Source organism: Spodoptera frugiperda, chromosome 27 (assembly GCF_023101765.2).
Source record: "Spodoptera frugiperda isolate SF20-4 chromosome 27, AGI-APGP_CSIRO_Sfru_2.0, whole genome shotgun sequence".
NCBI lineage: Eukaryota > Metazoa > Arthropoda > Insecta > Lepidoptera > Noctuidae > Spodoptera > Spodoptera frugiperda.
Genome location: NC_064238.1, coordinates 2,003,975 through 2,026,138, shown reverse-complemented (window position 1 = coordinate 2,026,138; position 22,164 = coordinate 2,003,975). Strand labels below are relative to the sequence as shown.

General features: G+C 34.8%; 1 protein-coding gene across 1 annotated transcript in view; it reads right to left on the bottom strand.

Moving 5' to 3' along the window:
- Positions 1–21,374, bottom strand: part of LOC118263654 (uncharacterized) — a 28,744-nt gene extending 7,370 nt beyond the window's left edge. The window contains exons 1-3 of the mRNA XM_050705451.1: positions 21,106–21,374; positions 3,929–4,134; positions 3,516–3,669 (exon numbers count right to left, since the gene is read on the bottom strand). Of these exons, the coding sequence (XP_050561408.1) occupies positions 3,516–3,669; positions 3,929–4,134; positions 21,106–21,142 (397 nt within the window). The 5' untranslated portion in view covers positions 21,143–21,374. The remainder of the gene's footprint in view (positions 1–3,515; positions 3,670–3,928; positions 4,135–21,105) is intronic.
- Positions 21,375–22,164: the final 790 nt, after the last annotated feature.

The window sequence follows — 22,164 nt, the reverse complement described above, 5'->3', positions numbered from 1 at the left end:
TCTTCGAAAGTATTTGTTTCCGTAAGAAAATAAAAAATACGTGTCTAATATTTTAAAATAATCTACAAGACGGAAGAAGAGAGAAATAAAAATTAGTCATCTACCCTATTATGTCTTGTTTTTCGAAGTGGGCTACATACATATGTATCTATGTATTTAGTATCGAGACACTTTTAATTCGACATACAAACATTTATTAGCCTGAAATAACAATCATGTAAATAAATAATTGAAGTAACAGTTTAAATTACAATCAAGCAAAATTAATGATTTTACGAAAATCAATTTTATCGGAAACAAATTAAACATTTTCACTACTTTTATTATCAAAATACCGACGATGAGTCTGATTGAATTCGTTTGTGATTTCGTGTGTGATAGGGAAACAATTAGAAAATAACAGAACCATTATTTATTTAGCAGAATTTGTAAAAACATTCGATCCCTGAAATGAAATTTACCCGTACTCACATTTGTGATTTGAATAATAGACGTGACTGGACACACGAACCGATCTCGCCTATAAAATAAAATTGATTTAATTTTTCATCGACATAATCCTATCAAGCGATTATGAAATGCATTTTTTGATTCCGTTGCTGAAAATTGGAAAATGACTGCCATTGGTTAACTTACTAAAAATAGATTTTTTTTCTTTCTGTTTAGTATAAACTTTGTGCCACACTAGGATTTCCTCTTGTAATTTTCTCCTATATGTATATGTACAGCCAAAGTGTAGTTTGATTGGTTTTTTTACATTAGATTTTTTAGTAATCTCAAGATGTCACTGCAACTGTAAATGCAAAGTTCCCGTAAATTGCTGTTCTGCAGGGTAAGATGCTGATGCAGTTCAATTTATGTTACTGTCAATAACAGTATGTGTGCAAAAGACAGAATTACGTGACGTACTATTAGTTCGTATTGAAGGATGATAGCAATTTATTGATAGCTTGTTTATTAGTACTTACTTAGTACATAATACAATATCTGAATGAATATAAATTCCACTACCTATCATCAAATTACAGTAAATACAGTAACAGTAAACACACAGTATACTTTAAAATGCAGTCACTACGATATTTTAACGACAACCAAAACTACAGACCGTTAGGAAACCGAATAGCATAGTTTATTGCTAACCTTATTCTCGTACCTTTTATATCGTCGATACCCCATCAGTGTATAATGTAAATGTTGTCGGATTGTAGAGTTTGCCCGAACGACTATGTTTTAGGAACACAATATCTACTGGCTATGATCACGCGAACGGTAATGGATACAGCTCCAATTCAACAAAGAATTAAACTGCATGGAATGGGAATTTAAAGTTTTAATTCATTTACGATTAAAGTACCGAGAATTTTTTTAAATTTTAAAAGTCAATGTATATTTCTCTTGGTTCATTAATCTCATGAAAAGGTTATTTTTTAAAGACTCGATAAATAATTTTGGAGTTGAGGTTAAATAGCTGTTATTACACTAGGGTAAGTCAGCATTGATGTATTGAATATCTGTTAGGTATTAATATAAAGTTAAGGTGGTAAACAGTTAATAAAAATAATGGCTTTAGAAAAACACATAAACAATTCGAAATATCTAAATTCGTTGCTTATTAATATCTCTATCAAATATGATGAATAATATATGAACATAAGCTTTCTTAAAAGTAATGTGTGAAGTTAATTACGTAAAAGGATTGTAAATAACCTACGTTACTATCCAGAGCTAAAATACTCTAGTCTCCAATATAATTGGCTCATAAGACATTCCATTAAGACTGTAATATTTCAGCAAAGCTCCAGTTAATTAGTCCACAAAGCCCCGGTCTCTTCCAGCTCATTATAAATGCGATGGACACTGTACTGTTGCTTCAGATATTGATGGATTTTCTAATATAAGCAAAACAGCCATTTGTATTCCATTAGCTTGCTTTCTTTGACTTTTAGTCCACCGTACCCTGTTCGTAATACACTTAAAGCTGACTTTTTATTAAAAAATCGTTGTTTCGCTAGAAAATTTTACTAAAACATTTCAACGAAGTTTCCCGAACTTTCTAGACCATCGCATCTTCATTTCATTATTTTTCTTTCTTCGCCGGGATGTACTGTCCATTACGGTTTTGTAAAAATACAAAGAACGAAAATCTTTACGATGAAATATGAAAGTTTCAACGGACTGACTGGATTCGTCGTTTTCAGAAATAATACATTAGGTCTTTATTTATTAAAGTTTTCTTATTATTCAAGAAACAACCAATTTTACGAATAATTCATTACTACGGAGAACTTATTTCTATACATACACAAAATAACGTATTTTTGTTCCAAATCAAATCAATCAAAAAATTATAATAATTATGCAATAACCGATACTGATTTTAGTAAAAAGTCCAACAAAACCATCAATGGATTAGTTCAAAACATCTAAATCTAGCCCTTTCTCATTGTACTAAAAAATATCAAAATACCAGATCAGTAGTTTTGTGGCCGTCGGTAGAGGGCGCCTTAGATGGATATAATATAGAGAATATTAAAAGTACTCTTAACCGACGAGCAAACATAAAAAGACTGATGGCTGTTAATGAAGCCAAAGAGGTATGTAAGATTCTACCTAGCCCCATGGGAGACAGTTGTGAGCTTATGTATTGTATATGTGTATATGTTATTATAATAGTTATAACGCACCATACCTAGAACAAAGGGATAAACTTATCCAATCCCAAAATGAACTGTAACAAGCAACAAACTGCTTGCACCTGTAGATAAACTTGCTCGAAGTAATTTCCGTTTAGTCTCAGTGCACAAAGCTTATTGTTGCGGCCAGTACCGGCTACTGTAGCAGTTGCAGAAGCTGCTACACGCTCGTTATTATGTCCGTATTGTTACGTTGTACGTTGCATTTCATTTGTGTACTGTCAATAATTAATGCTCTGTAATTTCCTGCGTGAATTTCTAGAGGGATTGATGAATTTTCATTGTTTGTTGTGTATTGATATGTGCTCGTGTGGCTATTGTTTGATGCAATTTTGAAAAAGGTTTTATTGGTTATTTGTCGAGTATTATCTTGTTAACCTTGTGAGTGGCAATTAAAGAAATGTCAACCTATATTGTACCTACGTACAACCTACTTTAAGAGCTATATTTCACCGAGACACCACGGCGGCGCAACCAGTCATCACTATCAATTATTTATTTTTTTCTTTTTTTTATGCCCCACTCTAGAATTTTCTCCTGTGTCATGGGTGCGTTTACAATCATACAAGTTCACATACACATCATACCCAGACCCGAAAAAACAATTTGTGCATCACACAAAGAGTTGCTCCGTGCGGGATTAGAACCCGCTACCCCTTGCGCGGCAGCCAGCTGCCCAGCCACCGCATCAACCGTGCAGTCTAAGTAAATGTATACTCTCTAGCTCTATCTACAGAGTTACTGACCTGGTGTTCGCTTGGTTGCGCGACCAACTCGGACGGCAGCATATAATTAATTAAATAGTTCACAATTACTTACCAAATATAGTCATAGGTCTAGTTTTCTCATCTTCAGCGAGGAAGGTGGATACCACACAAGTGTAGTTGCCGGTCAGCTCTGGAACTGGTGACGTGATGTGGAGAGCTCGATGCTGTGTGTACGGGTTGTGGGATACTTTGTATGATAGGTCCACCTGAGTGAAGGAAGGTTAGTTACTATTAGTGACTTTGTGTAAAATGCTTTCTTTGTGAAATGTGGGATCGTACATAATTGATTACCAGAAAAGTGTTTTTTGGAAGAATTATGTATATTCTTCCGCTAATCAAGTGCTCACAAAAAAAAAAAACTAGTAGTTTTACTACTGAGTGTATTATTTTTGATTCACGAATCAAGAAATCGATCGGGAGATGTATTTTTATTTTAGTAATTTAGTAAACAGTATTTCTTTTTACCTTATTTCTTAAAATACCAAGAGCTTGAGGTTTTTGCGGTGGGATCCATTGGTACACCGGCGTCGTCTTATCCATGTAGAACCACTTGACCACTAGACCAGTCACATTGTTCGTCACGAAGTCACAGTCTAGCGTGATAGAGTCTTTAGTTCCATATTGAATTACATCTGGTACTCGAATGTTTATTATGCGAACTGAACTGACACCTGGAACAAAATAATTAATTGGAAAAGGAAAAATAACATTTGCATAATACTGTTTTACCTAAAACTAATCATGTTAAAATTAAATATTGCCGTAAGACACATATCACACGTAATCTATGTAAAAATATGCTAGGCTCAAGTTCTTACTGAATACAATTCTGACTAATAAATACATGACGAAACTGCTCTAATGACTAATTCAATGTTACCCAACCGAAACGGTGTTCAGAACTAGTTTAAAAAATAAAAATAAAGATAAGTGAACAAAGCTAAGACATTATAATTCTTTAAACACAATAAATAGAGTTCAATTTAGTTAAGAAACTCCTTTTTGCTAAAAAAATTGACAAAAAATATCCAGCAATATTTCACTCAAAACAAAAATTCTAGATTGTTCCAACGGCATGTTATTCAAAACAATAATTTTGGCAAAAACCCAATCTATCCCGACAAGCCCGGGACACGATAACTGGACTGTGTCCCGGATGGCTCAAATTCCAGGACAAAAAATTAAAACATTCCGTGGTATTGGCAGAATCAATATTAACGGGAGTACGGGAGAGTTTGCCGCAGTACCCTTGGGACTTTCTCGCGCCACTGGTCAGGTACACTGGGGTCCATAAATACCCATCCAATTGGCTTAAATGAGTGGTAGGCACCTGTCATGTTCGATGTTAACTTTACCAACATTAATTCGGTAAAATTGTTTTCTGTCACGTTTTTGGAACATGCTGTGTATGATTGTAATACGTCTCTTTATAAGAGTTCAATTAAAATTAACATTAAGTAACTTATAATACGTTTTTATAATTTGAAAAGAAATATAATCATTGTATTTCCGTTTATAGTACGCTATCTCCTTCAGCGTAGAACCAACTATGAATTGAAATTAAAACGGCAAGAATAAAAACTAACGTCGGAACAGAACAGCATTTTCAAGCTAGCTAGGAAATAGACTTTTCGAAAATTATTCGTTTTATATTTTTGAGAATAATAGTGCACATAAACCATTAAATGAAAACCAACTCAATTCTCAGGGTAATTACGTCGAATTTGAATCATAAAAGACAGTGAATTCTTTAGAGAAGAAAGAGAACAAAAGCTAAAGGAAATCAGTTTCACAGATATTTGTATAAACATTTTTATTTTTACCCAAAATAATCTGGCACAAAATTGAAGGGATTCCGGGAGGACGCATTAGGCTGCCGTTCTAGCGGAAACATCATATTATCGACGGAGGAATCCACCGGAATATTGTTTCGTGGTTTCCTATCAATTCCGGGGATGCTTTTGAGCTCCTCGCCCGTTTTTACGTCAAATATTTCGTTGTTATTATTGGATACCGTTTTTGCTTTTGTATTAATGAAATTATACGGAGTAAGAGAATTAATTTATTAAGGTCCGCGTAATTTGTATAAATCTCAACTGTGAAATTAATTTTAGGGGCCTTGACTCGATAATGTTTGAGAACATTATGCTGTCCTTTTGAAGCAATACTTGGTTTGAAATTTTAGCTATTGTAGATATTGAATTTGCGCCCGGCTGTTTCATTTATTAGAAAATTGTTTAATTTAATTCTGTGCCTAATTTTCAATACTCTTTGACTAATGAAGTTTCCTGGATTACTAAATTTAGAGCGTGATTCATCTGGAGTCTTTATATAGTCAAACATTTATTCATAAAACTACCTCAAACAATATATCCTAAAAGAAACCTTACACAATATGAGTAAGGGTCTGATTGGTTTCACTTACATCATTCCCAACAAACAGTTTTATTAAAACTCGTCGTCTGTTCATTGGGGTGTGTGCACATCGCAGAAAGTTGCCCGCCGCCATATTGCATACACCGGAGTTGTATTATCTGAGTTAGGACCCGTGACATCAGTACCAGTACCAGTACCATTGTGAACAGACGAACTCATTACACTATCTTCAGTAAATGTCCACAAAAGAAATTAAAAAATACACGTTTGACATGACAGAACAATGTCAAAGGGCTCTTTTTTGTTTGTTTTTTTTTTCCGCTGTCCGTTGGCAACATTTGGGCGGTGTTGGTTGAATTTCGACTGTGATTTGTAAATATGGAAAAATGGTGCAGTATTTTTTTTTTGGCTAGCCATCGCCACTGGATACTTTTGGTAGGAATTCCATAGAAAATGTTTGAATATTTTCACTCGGTTAACTGGTTTAGAATTAAATGTTATTTTGATTGTTTGAATTTTTGCGTTTGCGTCGGTTTGTGGTTATGTGCTGTGTTAATCGAGATTGAAAATTTATTATTTGTTAAATTCATATTGTTCTCACATTATTAATTTGAGTTTAATTTAAGATTTTCTTAAATTTTTTGCGTTTAATTAAAATACATAGTTTTTAGTAATAAACACGTGTAAAGTGCTAAAATAAGTTGTACAAAGATTTTAAATGGAAAAAAAATATTATCCTTTTTCTAACCTACCAAAGACTCCAAAAACTCTTCAGAAAGTGCCAAATCATCTCTAACAAGAGGTTTTTGACTCAAGAAATGAGCAAATTGCGATATAAGAGGCAATATAGCAGGGCTTGGCACGATGCCATACTGACATTAAATTATGATTGTCTTGCCGTGTCGATGTCGCGACTTGAATTCCAAAGGTTTAAATTCTATTTCCAATATATATGGGGTGTATTGTTTGAATTGGGAGCTCGTGAGTGTTCATATTGTGGGGTGGGACTTTGAAAGGTAATAAGGATTGGAGGAAGAAGTGTAGTTGGTAAATAATATGTGGGGATTTAATGGGGGATTTATTGCCTTCTTAGTAGTGTGTTTTGGTGCAATTCTAAGATCTGATAAAGTGTTGCGGTAATAGCACGGGTTCTACAATAAAATTGTGCTTCTGCGCCTAAATTAATTTCGTATGTTTGATTAGATAAAGATTATAACATAACTTAAATTCATACATATTAATACAGATAAATGTTTATGTTTGTAGCCAATCGTATGTTTGATTAACAGGAGAACATCAAATGCAACTTTAATACAAATAAATGTAATGTTAATAACAAACACTACTAAAAAATATAATAATACACTACCATTCGACCATCTGTCATCAAAACAGAAACTCAACGACAATAAATACCAAACAAAATACATGTTTTGCAAGAAAACATCAGCAAGTATTGCACAGGCCGTTGCTCTTGCGCATCGCTTCGTTGCACACCCTCGTCACGGTGCACAAGTATGTTAGTACAATTTATGTTTTATAATGCCGAGAAAAAGTGTATGCTCATTCTTACTTGGAAGATGGTGATCTACTTGATGGACATTTGAAGTTATGGTGTAATTCCTTTAATTTAACTGTTTAATTCATCTTCAGTACAGAAGGTATGTTTTTTGTTTTAATAGTATAAGTCGGTAAACGAGTAGACGAATCACCTGGTGGTGAGCAATCGCCACCGGCCGTGGGCTCTCGAGACACCAGAGGCGTTACAAGTGTGTTGCTGGCCTTTTGGAGGTTAGGAATTTAAGGGTTGTTGGGGAATCGGGGATTGAGAAGATTGGGAAGGGGAGTAATTAATTGGGCCTACACAAAGTTTATTATAATTTTACTCACAGGACGGAACACAGTTTAAAAGGATGAGGTTTATCAGAGAGTATCCTCTACTTTCTCACCTATGTCAAAATAGTTTGAAAATATGTCTAAAATTCCCAGGAACTTCTTTCTTTAATAATACGATACGATAGTTCAAAGAGAGTACATTTTGCAAGACAATAAACTATCATATCAAATAATTAGCATACCACGTTTCCGTTTAACCGAAGATCCGCTTAATAATTCGAATTTATTCATCGTGAATATTTAAACACGTACCATCCGGCACGTGTTCTTATATTAATCACATGAGAGAGACAGGTATATTTTGACCCCTGTTTTTTGTATAGGAGTGAGAGAGATGGATATAGGACATCTGTATCGGAGTCACCAAGTGTGACCGACTCGTGCGCAGTCTGTTAAGCGGCTGATGATAGCGATAGCAGGTAACTGTCGGTGTATGGTGTTTGGCGCTATACTCGTATTGTTCTTAGGCTATTGTTTTGTTCTGTGTTGAGGTTCGTATGTGGTGCAGTGAATGTCTAGATTTGAGAATTAGATACGACCCTAAAGAATGGTGTGGTTGAGGATCTATTTAAGTACTTAAGCATTGCTTTATATTTTGTTTAATTATATATTTTTTATAATACAGAAGAAAAGAACTAACTGATCTATTGTGTAGTAAGTTTATACATAAGCACATTAAGTAGATTCGCTTGAAGCCCTCTCTTTTTTTTAATGTAGCGTTAAGATTTTTTCCTATGTCTTTAAACTGTTATAGCTGTGATTTCAGAACTTTATAGTGACTCATAACCATCGTGACTTGAAGCATATCACATTTATGTTTTTCAGACCTTTAAATACAAAAAAAGTCTTGAAAAACCAAAAGTTTCTACAGCTTATAAGAAAGTAATAATAATTTTGTTCACGATTAAATATGTATAAGAAGCTACACAACATATTCTTCCTATAAAAGGTATAGGCTTATTTTGCGGAAAGAATTGTCGCTATTCTTAGCTCCCTACGTGATCAAACGACAAATGAGCGGATGTGAATCTGAATATAATATGAGGATGTCATTAGTTGTAATTGTGTTCTTACTTGACAATGTGTTACAGGTACATTTGTGGGGATACGATAATATTGTACGAAGAATAAACATCTGTTGGTTATTAATTAGTAGAGCTCATTAATGAAAATAATGTCGTGGTGGTCCGGGGGTTTGAGATGCTTCTCATTTTCGACGGTGCGGGCTCGAAATGTACCAACGGTAAGTATCAATGTGACTTCTTCCAATTTATATGTACTTTCTAAGATTATTTAGACACCACTGACAGACGGTGAAGGTAAATATAGTTAGGAAACCTGAGGTTATTATTTCTCATTATAAGTTTGAAATCGCCAACCTACATTGAGCAAGCATGGTGATTAAAGCTCAAATCTTCTCTGTGGAAGGAAGAGGCTATTACGTGGACGAAGAGGTCAGCAGTAATCACTATACTGTCAATATGGTATGATGTGATGTGATCAGCTTCAACATACACTTACGTTGTACGCGTACGCTTTGGCGATCATTAGGAAACTACTGCTTATGTTAAAATTCCACCAATCCGTATCCGAAATTTTACTTTTACCATCTAAGTTCTAAGTTGATAAGTTACCCACTCGAAATTTCAAACACCAAGAATTCTAATATACATAATCTTTAAGACAAATTAACTAGAACTTTCTGGAAGGTGGTAAAACGTTAAAGAACACTTCAATAACTTAATAAACTGTGTTGAAATTAACAGGGAGTGAAATCATTCACGGCTGTAGGCACAAACACGACAACACACCAATGGATTATCAACTTTATCATAGAACCTTAAAGTTGGGAATCGTCTGACGAAGTTCATGACTTTAGGTGAGCTTGATATGCTGTTGTCTTCACAAGGAACTGTGCCTGTTCTGGAAGCCGTACAAACTCCGTATCTTCCGGAGGCGCTCGGATGTGGTGGAATTTGTGGTTGTTTTATTAATAAACATCTGTGAACATCTCCGTTGCCTTGCCTCGAGTTATCTTACGACGATCATCGAAGACTGTTAGCTTTGTTAGTGTGTATCAGTTTGCGAATTAGTTTATATCTTGCTTTAGATGTAACATAAAGCGAAGGTCGCTGAGAGGCATTGGATGCAGGTCACCACTAATCTGCTAATCTGGAAGTTATTTAAGAGACCTTTAACCTACACCTAGTACCTAACAAGTTATTTTGAGCACTATGAATGTTCTACAACAATGAAAAAAAAAACTACTAAAGAATGAGAAAATCACCACCGCCCTTTACGGGTCAGCTGCTATAGACTAACAAGTATTAATAAATCTAGCACAGCACAACAAAAAGCCCTACATAGTCATGCACAACGATGTAATAACAAAAAATTCTTCAACAGCTTGGATGAACATATTAAACAAAAAAACTGGTAAAGTCACGATGGAAAAAAATAGCATTTAATTACTGGCCACACGAGTCATGACCTGACTCCCTTTTTATGCATTATTTAACAGAAGCATCGTGTAAGGCACGCGACTAAGACATATGGTCACGGTCCGCTTACACCCACCTTAGGACAAAGGTGCATCATAAAAAACAGGATTCTCGCTCTTCTGCACATGCATTTTTTATCATTAAAAACTCAAGATAAAGAAACCAGACATAAGGATCATAATTGGATGCAACAAGAATAAATGATGCCAGTATCTTTCCTTTAATATGAAACTGTTTAGTGTCTAAAAGTTATCCAAGTGAAAAATAAGTCTGGAAAAGAAACTGACATGTCGTGATTAAAACCTAGTCTGAGGTTAATGAACTTTTAATCGATGTCTTTTCTTGATAAAAAATATTCTGGTTTTTCTTTGCTATTGTTGGTTCTATCTTGGAATCTAATGTTTTAATTATTATAACAACGTGAATTTCTCACTGGGGCTTGTAAAAGTACTTAGGAGTTAATCAGATGAACAAGAAAAATTAAGTGTTAGGCAAAATCAGATTAAGAGTGACCTTAAGTTTTAATCCAATAATTCGTCTTAAGCTGTTTAAAAGTACAAACTCACTTGATAATAATTTACAGTGAAAATCTTTTTTGAACCAATAGTAATAATTTACGAAATCATTATTAAAAACCAATCAAAATTTCCATGAAGTATCAGAAAAATACCGAAGAAAATTCTGGAAACATTTTAGTCGTAGCACTTTACGCAAAATGTTGGCGTTCTTTATAAAATCGTTCATGAACCCGAGCCGGGTCTGAGGCGGAACCATTAAATACACATCTAAAGATTCTTCAGTATCAAATTCCAAAGAATAATATAAAGTTTTCCGATGTGGAACATTGAGAAAGTGACTTGCTTAATGTTAATGGGGGTTCGACACCCCAATGTTAGTTTTGCCTTTGAATTTTTAAAGCCACTGAGTTAAAACTTTGTTAACTTTGTCATGCATTAGGGCTACCACAAATTTAAAAGATATTTCCAAGATTCCGTTTGTGGTCTTATTTTCGTATTAGGGAGATACTAACTTACGCGACGCGTCTTTAAGTATTCTGCGAAAAGCTTATTGCGAGACCACAAAAGGTTTTTTTTTTCATTCGGAATAATGTTTCTCGTAACTTTTCTAGAGCGTTCGAGGACGGCTCTAGGTTTTATAATATTTATTAAAGCATCTCGTATATTTAATGTACTGTTTAGTTTTTTAATATGCACGTAAATTGTGCCATTACACTAATTACATGCTTTGATTCCTAGATTGCAATGGTTTACAGCTAGTTTGCTTCGTAATTTATTATTTACTAGTCACGTTTCCGCGTAAGTATGTGGTAGGTATATTTTCTCGGTAGTTTCATAATATGTTTACACTCTATTTATGAAAGTGGTTTGTACTTACTAGTTATGGATTAATTAATAAAAATAAATCACTGCCTCGTTGGTCGAGTAGTCTAATTCGCGGTCCAGGTGTGACTATCGGGCAAGGGGTCTCGGGTTCGATTCCTGGGTCGGGTAATTATTTACTGGGCGGTTTTCGATTTTCCAGAAATTTCTCAGTAGTAGCAGTCTAGTCTAGAGTCCGGAATTGTGCCCTGTATATGGCTTTTAACACAAAAATAAATTGTGAAAAGTACATTGTTTATATGGCACTACTAGCCGTCATTTTTATCTCTGCCTACCCCTTCGAGTATAAAAGGCGTGACGTTGCAAACAAATACAAGTCATTAGGCAACAATGTTTCAACGTTCGTAAGACTGATCCTTGCAAATCTTTCCTTAATATGGTCGTACTACAAAAGTAAGTCCCGTAAGGAGACGAGTGACAAACTCCTACGAACTTATCCGCCACGATTTGCATAACACGTGACAATGTTCCTACGTCAATCTCAGTTTGTAAGGCATCGTCAAAAGTTCCCTCGCTGTGGTTTTAATAACTGATGAAACTGTTGACTGAGATGAAACCAGTACTAGATGAGTTCGGTACTTGGGTAATAAGTTTCTTGAAAAACAGGATGTTCGGTACGCTACAATCACGACAAAAATGCAAATTGTTATCTTACGACATAATGAGAATAGAAGTTACAATTGCTAATCAGTGTGTGTACTGGTTTTCACTCAACAATAGCGTAATTTGGAAGTCGTAGAAGAGAATATTGGGCTTAATGAACTAAGTATATGTTTGAGATATGAGATATGTCTCTTTCGATTTAGAAATTTATCTACAATGAATTAACTAAAAATCACAGTTTACTTACGTAAATTAACGGAGAAAAGCTCTACTAGTTTCTTTTAGTTAATAGGCTGCGCGACGTCGCCACGTCTGCTCACGCTGCTCATGATGAATCCCTCTGTGACTTGAAACTAGTAGAGCTCCATCCAATTGCGTGAGTAAACCGTGATTTTTGGTTAATTTAGTATGTCTCACGATAGTCAACATATAATATTATATCCTTAATCAAACGTTGTTTGGTTTTGGTTAGACAATTACATTCTTTTTAATCAAATCAGACAAAGGATTAAAATGGTTGGCTTTTAAGGTTGGATAACAGCTCTTAATAATATTTTTGAAGAGAAATTTTAATTCGATATGAATAGAAATGGACTCGTCGCTTGTCACACAAGGATTAACCGATATTTCGGCAGCCATTTTTTGGCAAAACGACTTTTTTCACACAGGACTGACATTTGAGCAATTTGACCTGTACGTGTTTTTACTGGAGTTTTTCGTACGGGGTTTTATTTTTAATTGGGTCTCAATCAAAAGTTGGTCGTAGTTTTAAAATTCCGTAATACAATCAAAAGTTTGTCCAGTTTACTGAACGTTCAGGTCAATGATGGATCCTGAAAGGTTTGGATAAAGGATCAGGATGGAATTGGAGTTTTACTACGACAACCAGTGCATAGAGAAATTTCGACTTTGACAAAAACATTTACCAAAATTCTTTTAAGTTTAGTACAACTGTCGGTGCCAAATAGCTATGCATGGAGCAAAACCCCTCTTTGATGAAATATTTTCTTATGTAGTCTCCGCTTTCTTTTACTTAAAAGTTTTAACTGAACTGAACAGATTGCTTATACATACATAAATAACCTCACGCCTGTCTCCTATTGGGTAGGCAGAGACAATAACGCCAACGCCAATTGCTACGAATCTTACATACCTTTTTCACTTCATCAACAGTCATCAGTCTTTTCATGCATGCTCATCGGTTAAGGGTCCTTTTAATTTGGCCCTTAATTGCTTTTAATGTGTCGTTATATAGTTGAAAATGTTTCATTTGGAACAGTATCTCCAATAGCTTTATAACAATTTAATTACACAATAAGTAATCCAAAATCTAGTCCCAAAATTACTATTTGACCTGTACCCCTCGGGGAAATCATGATGTCTCATCATAATGTCTGTGAGGAGGGGAGGTCCGTCTGCAAGATATCCCTTAGTTGCTCCTAACGACTCCCCGGGGGAGACAACGGGTGACGTATTTTATTTGGGGAGCTTGCAGCTAAACTGATATCTTCGTCAGTCAACACCTGAGTGATGGGGAGCGGAATTCTGTTGTTTTTTTTTTGGGAAATAGTATAGAAGACCGTTTGGTTGGTAGAACAGTTGTAGAATTCCAAGTATTAGAATTGACCAAGTTATTGAGAGATTTGAGGTTTTTTTGTTTTTTCAGACATGATACAATGGGTTTGGGAATGGCAAAATTAGTGGAAAATATCTAGGTATATACTTTCTGCGGGTAGCACAAGAGTTAATGGTTGAGCAAATTTGACAGAGGGCAGCAGTGTTATCAAATAAACCAGCACCTTTTAAACTGTATAACCAACTCGCCTGTTGAGTGTAGAGCATTAAGACTAGCTCTCTTATGTAGAAGAGAATCATATTCTATCAGAGGACTGTCATAGGTTGATCATGGAGACCTGTGACTGACAAAATACCATATAATTTTTCTACCAAGAATAGCACCTTCCTATTCTTGGTAGAAAATTTATAATGACATTGTTTGTGTGAGATGGAGTCTTTTAGTACTTCTATAATGTCTAATTTGAGCGCTCGTAAGTACCGTGTGTTCACGCTCTAGTGCCCTTCCGAAGTAGGCCACGTGTACAATTTACGAGTGAAGCAACGTTTGAAGATGTTTCCACTGTTTATTTATAAGGTTTCTCTTAATTCATCAACTTGTGACGCGAATTTTCTATACTTGATAATTGTGTAGTGTGATATTTTGGAATTGACAAATTGCTCTTTTTTAAGGGTTAATATCATCCAATGACTTCTGCCACATTCGGCGAGGCGAGAGGGAGTGTCAGATTCTTGCTGAAAAGCCACCCTGTTCCTACTTCTGCTTTTCGCCAGAGCCTCGGTAAATCCGCTAGGTAGTCCGCAGCTTCGGATCAGGCATCAGTCCTACTGGGTCCCATCTATCTGTGGTGGTCAGAGTTGCTGTGCTGGGCGCTTGTTCTGGCTTTGTTATATTAGGCATACATATCGGTTTGAATTTTAAAAAAAAGTATGTGATTTATTCAATATTTTCAAGTTTTTTTAAACAGAAATTTTATAGGTATAGTAAACGGGATTTTTATTTTATTTATTGTAGTATTCATCTAAAACCATCCGCTCTCTATAGCAGGCAATTTTGACAGCATGAAATAAAGAAGGAACGTTGAAGCAAGAATTTTTAATCTAATTAGAATATCTTTTAATAAGAATTTCATGTTATGTAAAAATAAAATCAGAACCATTACTACTAAACACCATGTTTCCCTTACACATAAACAAAAATGATTGGACACCCAACATTTATTATTTACGCGTGTTTTAATATCTCAGAAACACTATGTTAACGTGAAACATTAGAACCAAAACACATGTACGAAGCATTATTTAAATTAATTCGTAATTAACTTTGCCTTTACACGCTAAAGCCTACTAACCTAATTCACTGAAATATTTCAGCCTACCAGATAGAATTTGAGTTCTTGATTAAGTTATACTTGTATTAGTGCAGATTAAGACTAACCGTAGTTAGGTGTATACTTGTCGCAGTCAGATTTTGGATGGGTAACCGTCTTTCAAGTAAGGTAGCGAGGAATCTTCAGATGTTTCAAGGTTACCGATGCGGCGACTGCTGGCAGTAGCAACGCGATAGTCGTCGCCTCGTGTGTTGCAGAATGGTGCTCATGAATATGAGCATCTAGTATGGTTTGAACCTATTTGATTTCCTTATTAAACAGTTACGTGAGTAAGCCGATAACATAATGGATTTAGTACAAATGATGTTATGATTAGAAAATATATTTCAATTTTGTATAAAAATATGCACTAATTTGATGATCAGGGAAGTCTCAACCCTTATTTATTTTCATAATCTATTACGCTACGCATTAATGCGAATATAATTTAAGGCATCTGCCGCACAAGACATGAAGTTAATGTAAAACTCGAAGGAACTGAAACAATAATGGTGTTTCTGTTCCCTTCCCGGAATGAATACAATTAAAATTGATACCAACGTTTGACTCGCCCAGATTTACTTGTGACTGTTTTGTTAAATTACGAGAAAGGTTACTATTAAATGTAGCGGATGGTAATTTGTGTGGTTCGAAAGTAATTGTATTTGTTTACAGTTTAGAACGGGGTAATAGAGCTACAATATTCTAAGAGATATAAATATTTTTATTTGCCTACCTCGGTGTAAGCGGTAACCGTACCTTCCGGATCGGACTGCCTCGTTGGTCAAGTGATCGCTAGTGCGACTACTGGATGAGGGGTATCGGGTTTGAATTCCAAGTCGGGTAATATGGTGAAATGCTGATGTATATTGTATAACGATATGCTACAATGTGTACCTCTGCCTACCCTTCGGGAATAAAAGGCGTGACGTTGCATATAATAATCGCTAAAGTCTTAGTTTAAGAATTACAACAAAACAATTTTTTGCACTCAAAATCACCACAAGGATTTCTACAACAGTTTTGATCGATGTCACTACGATGATAGCTATAAGTAAAAAACATCTTCTGAATTTCCTTCCTTATTCCCAAATCATACGGCAACGCCAAATTCCATGTGCCAAATAGACGACAATGATTTATCATTACGGGCGGTAACACTTATACGGTTCACAGATCGAGGCATTTTCGCTATTTGAAATCCAATTATTTTGGATTCCACCTGTAGAAGAAGCTAGTGATATTTGTTAGTTAATTTTTCGTTAAGTTTCGTGTGCACTAGGCAACATAATTTCTATTTGCCGCGTAACATGTTGCACACAAAAAGTTGCTCAGCATATGGCACCTTGTTGTCTACATCATGATTTTAGTCGCAATATTTACGGTCAATAACAGTAGGTACAGCTAGGGTAAATAAATTTAACCGGAGCTGCGGATTGCCTAGTGGTTACCAAGGCTCCGGCTCAAAGAGCAGAAGTAGGAACGGAGTGGGTTTTAGTCAGTAAGAGACTTACACTCCCTCTCGCCTCGCCCAAGGTGAGAGAAGTCCTTGGATGATCTTGCACCCTCAAAAAAAAGAGTACGGTAAATAAAGTTGCGCTCCATGTCCGTATTTGACAACATCTGATGCTTAACGAAATGTTGCATGGCAACCAGTGACATGTTGTACAGAAACAAATATGTCGTTCATATTACGCGTCAATTGTTGCCTAGTGTATCCGAAACTTTAAGTCAACATCTTAATTGCAATTCTTACTCCCCACGCTTTGATTGCGAAACAAAATGAATAAATTAATGCGTGCCCCAACGTCGACGGGCGCATTCTTTGTGGAGATTGGGGAAATAAGTAATGTTTTATTCTTATTTTGCAATGTTTTACTTAAAAGGATTTGGATGTTTTAATTGAATTTAGATTAAATTTCGCTGACTGGCTTGATGAATGCAGAGAAATAAATTTAAAGAAGGATTAATATAGTAAAAAGCTGGAGTAAACTTAGGTAAGATTCGTAGCGATTGGCGGTCTATTGTCTCTAAATACCCCCATGGGAGACAGGCGTGTAGTTATGTATGTAGTAAAAACTGGATAAAGTGGTAGTTCTTTACGTAAAATTATATCTGATTCTATATTCAATTGTTTTATTCTTATCATAAATCCAAATAAAACATTTAGTAAAGTGAAATCGATTAAAAACGACAAAAGAAATGACAGACGACACCAATTAAAATCGAATTAATCTTAATAAATACGGCCATAAAAGTCAGTGTAATTTTATTAAACAAACGATAAATTATTGTAGTAGTAAGTAGGGGCCGATGATTGAACAAAATACCTCATATTGTTCACTAAATAAGTAAAGAATTGCTTCCTTTCATAGGCTCGCATTAACAATACTTTACTCATCACTCAAATGTCAACATGACAGCTTTGTTTACGTCAAAAACGTTTAGTTATGGGAATGCCGTTTTACAAATGGTATGACTTGAAGAATTTCAAATGGTTATAAGACTGAATTAGTATAGGAAAATTATATGTTTGTTTTTTTCACAAGAATTAAGTGTTATTTTTAAGATTTGGTTCGTAAAATCCTCGATTAAATTAGTGATTGACATAATTTCATAAAGTTTTTCGTAATACATAATATGTGCAAATATATGGGGTCAAAGAAGCATGCATTTATCCCATAATTTATTTATTTAAAAATAATAATAAAAATACAGCTATACAAAATAATTGCTCCATGAGCACCTACCAAGTAGCCATTCATATTTAATCGTTCGACTAAAACCTTTTTATTATTTAAACTCAGAATACTAGCAGCATATAATTCTGCGTTCCGTATTTGAAATTAAATAGTTGTCATATCATGACACAGCGCGGACGACACGACTGCACTGGCAATGAATAATACATTCGATAATTGGCGCTTCCTATTTCGTTCCACATTTGAATTTTATATTACTTCGATAACTGCGGACTAAAGCTTGATCTATGCAGAACAATATTTTTTTTTGTTTATTCGAAATTTTGATTAATATTGATGTTGTATGAAATGTATATTATTACAAATGTTGTTTATTTTGTATTATCTGTGTAAGTTTTATTGAACCTTTGTGTTTATTTATCATCTATGTTCGCTGTTAAGACAAACAATATGAGCTTGAATTATGTTTTATTTTAATGTTACTCACCGAAAATATAACTTTATGTTAGTGGAGCTATGTACTTAAGTAAATTAATAATTTATGATCATAAACGATCAACTCTTTCTCACTATTAGCCTTCGATGGATCGATAATTGAGGGGTCAACTTTACGGTTCAAACAGTTGTGGTTCACCTTATGGGCGTCGGTTTAACAAGCAGGTTTAATTTAGTCATTAGTGTTAATTGCTACTTTAATTAGTTAGTACACCTGAGGTTTCAGGTTTCATATGTAGGTACTGTTTTACGTAATAATTAAAGTGTGTTTGAAAATTTGTTTGGAATTACCACGCACGAATAATTTATCGTGACAATCGTTACATTACATACTAAAATAACTAAAAATCACGGTTTCACTTACCTTAATGGAGAAAAGCTCTTTAGTTTCGAGTCACAGAGGAACTCTTCATCATGAGCAGCGTTCGCAGACGCGGCGACGTCGCGCAGTCTACTTGGCTGCCGAGTAAACCGTGATTTGATTTAGATAACACACTTTCCTATTATTAAAATGTGTGATTGCAAATAGTCAAGTTCTAAAGAGGTGGTTTGTACTTTTGGTGTTTGGTTGGTTTTCATTAAAGAGGTACTGAGATGGAGAATACTCTCCGTCTCAGTACCTACTGACTATCCTTTTAGGTTCGAATCGTATGATAAGGAACCTAAAAGGATATTCAAAGAGGATTTGATTGCCGCGGCGATATCGTGCAGCCTACTGATAGCCTAATACAGCAGTGCTGCACTGCTGCATCAAGGTTTCTCTGTGACTGGATACTAGGAGAGCTTTTTTCCATTAATGTACGTGCGTAAACCGTGATTTTTGGTTACCTGAGAGATATATTTCTAATTCAAAAGGAATTCGCTAATTAGTTTACAACAATAATGGGTTCAGTGAATAATTTGAGAAATCTAGGAACCAATTAGTGTTCATTGTGTTCCGAGTTAATCATTCAGTTATTACATTAACCCTAACCTTAGAGTCTAGGCCTGCTTTACTATTCTCTGTGATGTGGGTCTGTTGTATTGTACAGACAAGTATAAATCTTATTCAATAAAGGTTAATGTTCATTTTACAATGGCTTAGTTTCAACAAAAGAATTATGCTATTAGGGATTTCTTTGCATTTTATACTTTATTGAAACTTATTTTTAGGTTCATTATTGCAGAATCATCTCCGTATTATGTATAATATGGTATGTTTAAAACCTACAAAGGCTAATTCATTTTCTTGTACTAGAATAATGCAAATAACCTTCAAGTGTAATAAATAGGTGGAAGCCATAACTTCTAGTTGCAATCGGACGTACATTTGTTTTACTACGGAAAGGTACTATACATAATTATATACACATACTTATGTATTATGTATGTACGAAGACAGATTAGTTTTTTATACTGTACTTATAGAATCTATTACTATTAAATAGTATGAACATCAATTCGAGATATTTTATATTTACAAAAATAATATCTCAGTAAGACTGAAATAACTGGCGAAAAAGGTATCATAATATTTTAAATGTAGGTACTACAACTTCTGGAGCTGCGGACTGCCTAGCGAGTTACCAGGGCTACCTAGCACGAAACGGGGTGGTTTTTAGCAGGGAGTCTGACACTCCATCTCACTTCGCTCAAGGCGGGAGAAGATATCGGACGATTTCCTCAAAAAATGGTACAACAGCTCGGTTAATCCCTTTGGCGAACAAAAGATACGACGACATGTCACAAACAATACACGTATATAAACAAAAAAATAACAATAAAAAAAGTTTTATAAAACCCAATGTTCCTACCATTGTAACAGGAAACTTCCGCAGTGCAAGCACACCCATCGCCCATTGCATTCGAGTTGTAAAGAACTCGATATTTGATCGATTCTGTTCATAGTCGAGCAATGGCTTCGACAACATATCGATCCCTCGGATCAGTGCACCGATATTTGTTTACTGTCGTGGTACAGTTACACATACTATGTAGCTATCTATATACATAGTATCACTAGTAGAACAAATAAGCTAGATACCTAGGTATGTGTCTAACACAATGTGGTTGGTATCTATGTATATTGTATAGTGTATGCATAAACGGCTATGGATGTACATATATTGACTCGTAAAATTGATATAATAAAATCACAGGGAAGTTACTGTACATTATTTTTTTAAAGAATACTTTGGTCGTGATCGACTATCGATATCGAAGCCAAAATTAGGCACTTTTGAAACGTCAAATTGAATTGTCTGTCAGTCTGTCTGTCAGTGAAGCTAAGTGCTCGTTTGAAGCTGAAACTAACAAAATGTAACCTGCATTTAAAACTTACCCATTCTGTTATCAGAAAATAATCTATAAGTATATTTATGAACACAATTGTTTGTGGTATTTCGTAAAGAATTACAAACTCGTAATAATATTTCATAACTTCAGTTGTATAAAACAATGTGCATAGTTCTTCATACCTTCCTTATAACTACAGCTCTAAAGACGTTTTTATTTTCAAGGTATAAAAATGTTATGGTCACTTTTGCTTAATGTCTAGAAAGAGCTATTAAACACAAGAATCAGCTGTCTTATCATTGATTATTTAAACTCATTGCAAGGCAAATCAAATTTCTTTAATGTTGCAATATAAGAAAAAACAGAGTTGCTTCAAATAAATTGCAAATATAAAAAATAGACTCTACGCAAATAAAAACAAAGCACATTATATATAAAACAAATACTTACATTGCAAAACAATAGAAAACTTAAATAACCACCACATTATCCAAATGTTTGTCCAAACACGAAACCAATATATCACTGCGTATGCGCCTAACAAGCAACGAAAATCCGAAAAATAAAACCAGTTTAAACCGCTTATAAAACTACAATCTTTATATACTCTAAAGGGAATATATTACAAACTTCGTAAAAGTTTCGAACGAAACGCGCGTAAAGTTTAAAACCGCTCCCAACGTGTGTGGGGTTCGAACCCGGGTTGGTAACTAACCGACGCAGCCAACTGGCGTCCGGTAGCAAGCAGACCATATCGGAAGCACTTGGTATTGTGTAGTTATTGGGTAATTTATTCTAATACTTCACGTAGGTGTGCGATTTTGTTCTTTAAGTGTTTTAATTTTAGATTCATTTTTATTAATTGGTGTAGTGTTGGAATTCATCTCTTAATGACTTTTAGGAAAATATTAATGTGTAATTATTTAAATAAAAAAGAGAAAAATTAAAGTAAAGTTGTGCCTGAGCACACTACACTCGACGTTAATACGAGTGGGTAGTTTAAATACTATACATTTGAATTTCCGCAACACGTCATATGACGTCACACAAGTTTTACTAAATCTCACTAACATTTACTATCATGTCTCCTAAGACAGAATGATGACCATTCCAAAACCTAATACCCAAACAACTACCGCCAACCAGCAAAAAAAAGCACAACCAAAAGATAATAGGGACTAATACAAAAATGAACCAGCCGTAAGTCACAAGGAACCTTCTTTTAGGCCTCTTCCGTTTGCTATCGCTACCCGCTACCCATCGCCTTACGTTCATTTACATTGCAAACTTAGTATGCGAATAATGTACGCCGGTTGTATAACATTTCTAAGTGAGTTAAGACCTTTGCGTTAATTTTATCTTCAGTCTACAGTCGCGATTTGAATTTGTTCCTCTATTTTGGAGTTCGTGAGTTAAAACTGCATGGGGTTGCTTTTTGTTGACGGGGTTAAAAATATCGTGGTGGGAACGTGGAGCGAAGAAATGGATTTGTTGTTTCTTTAGGGCTAA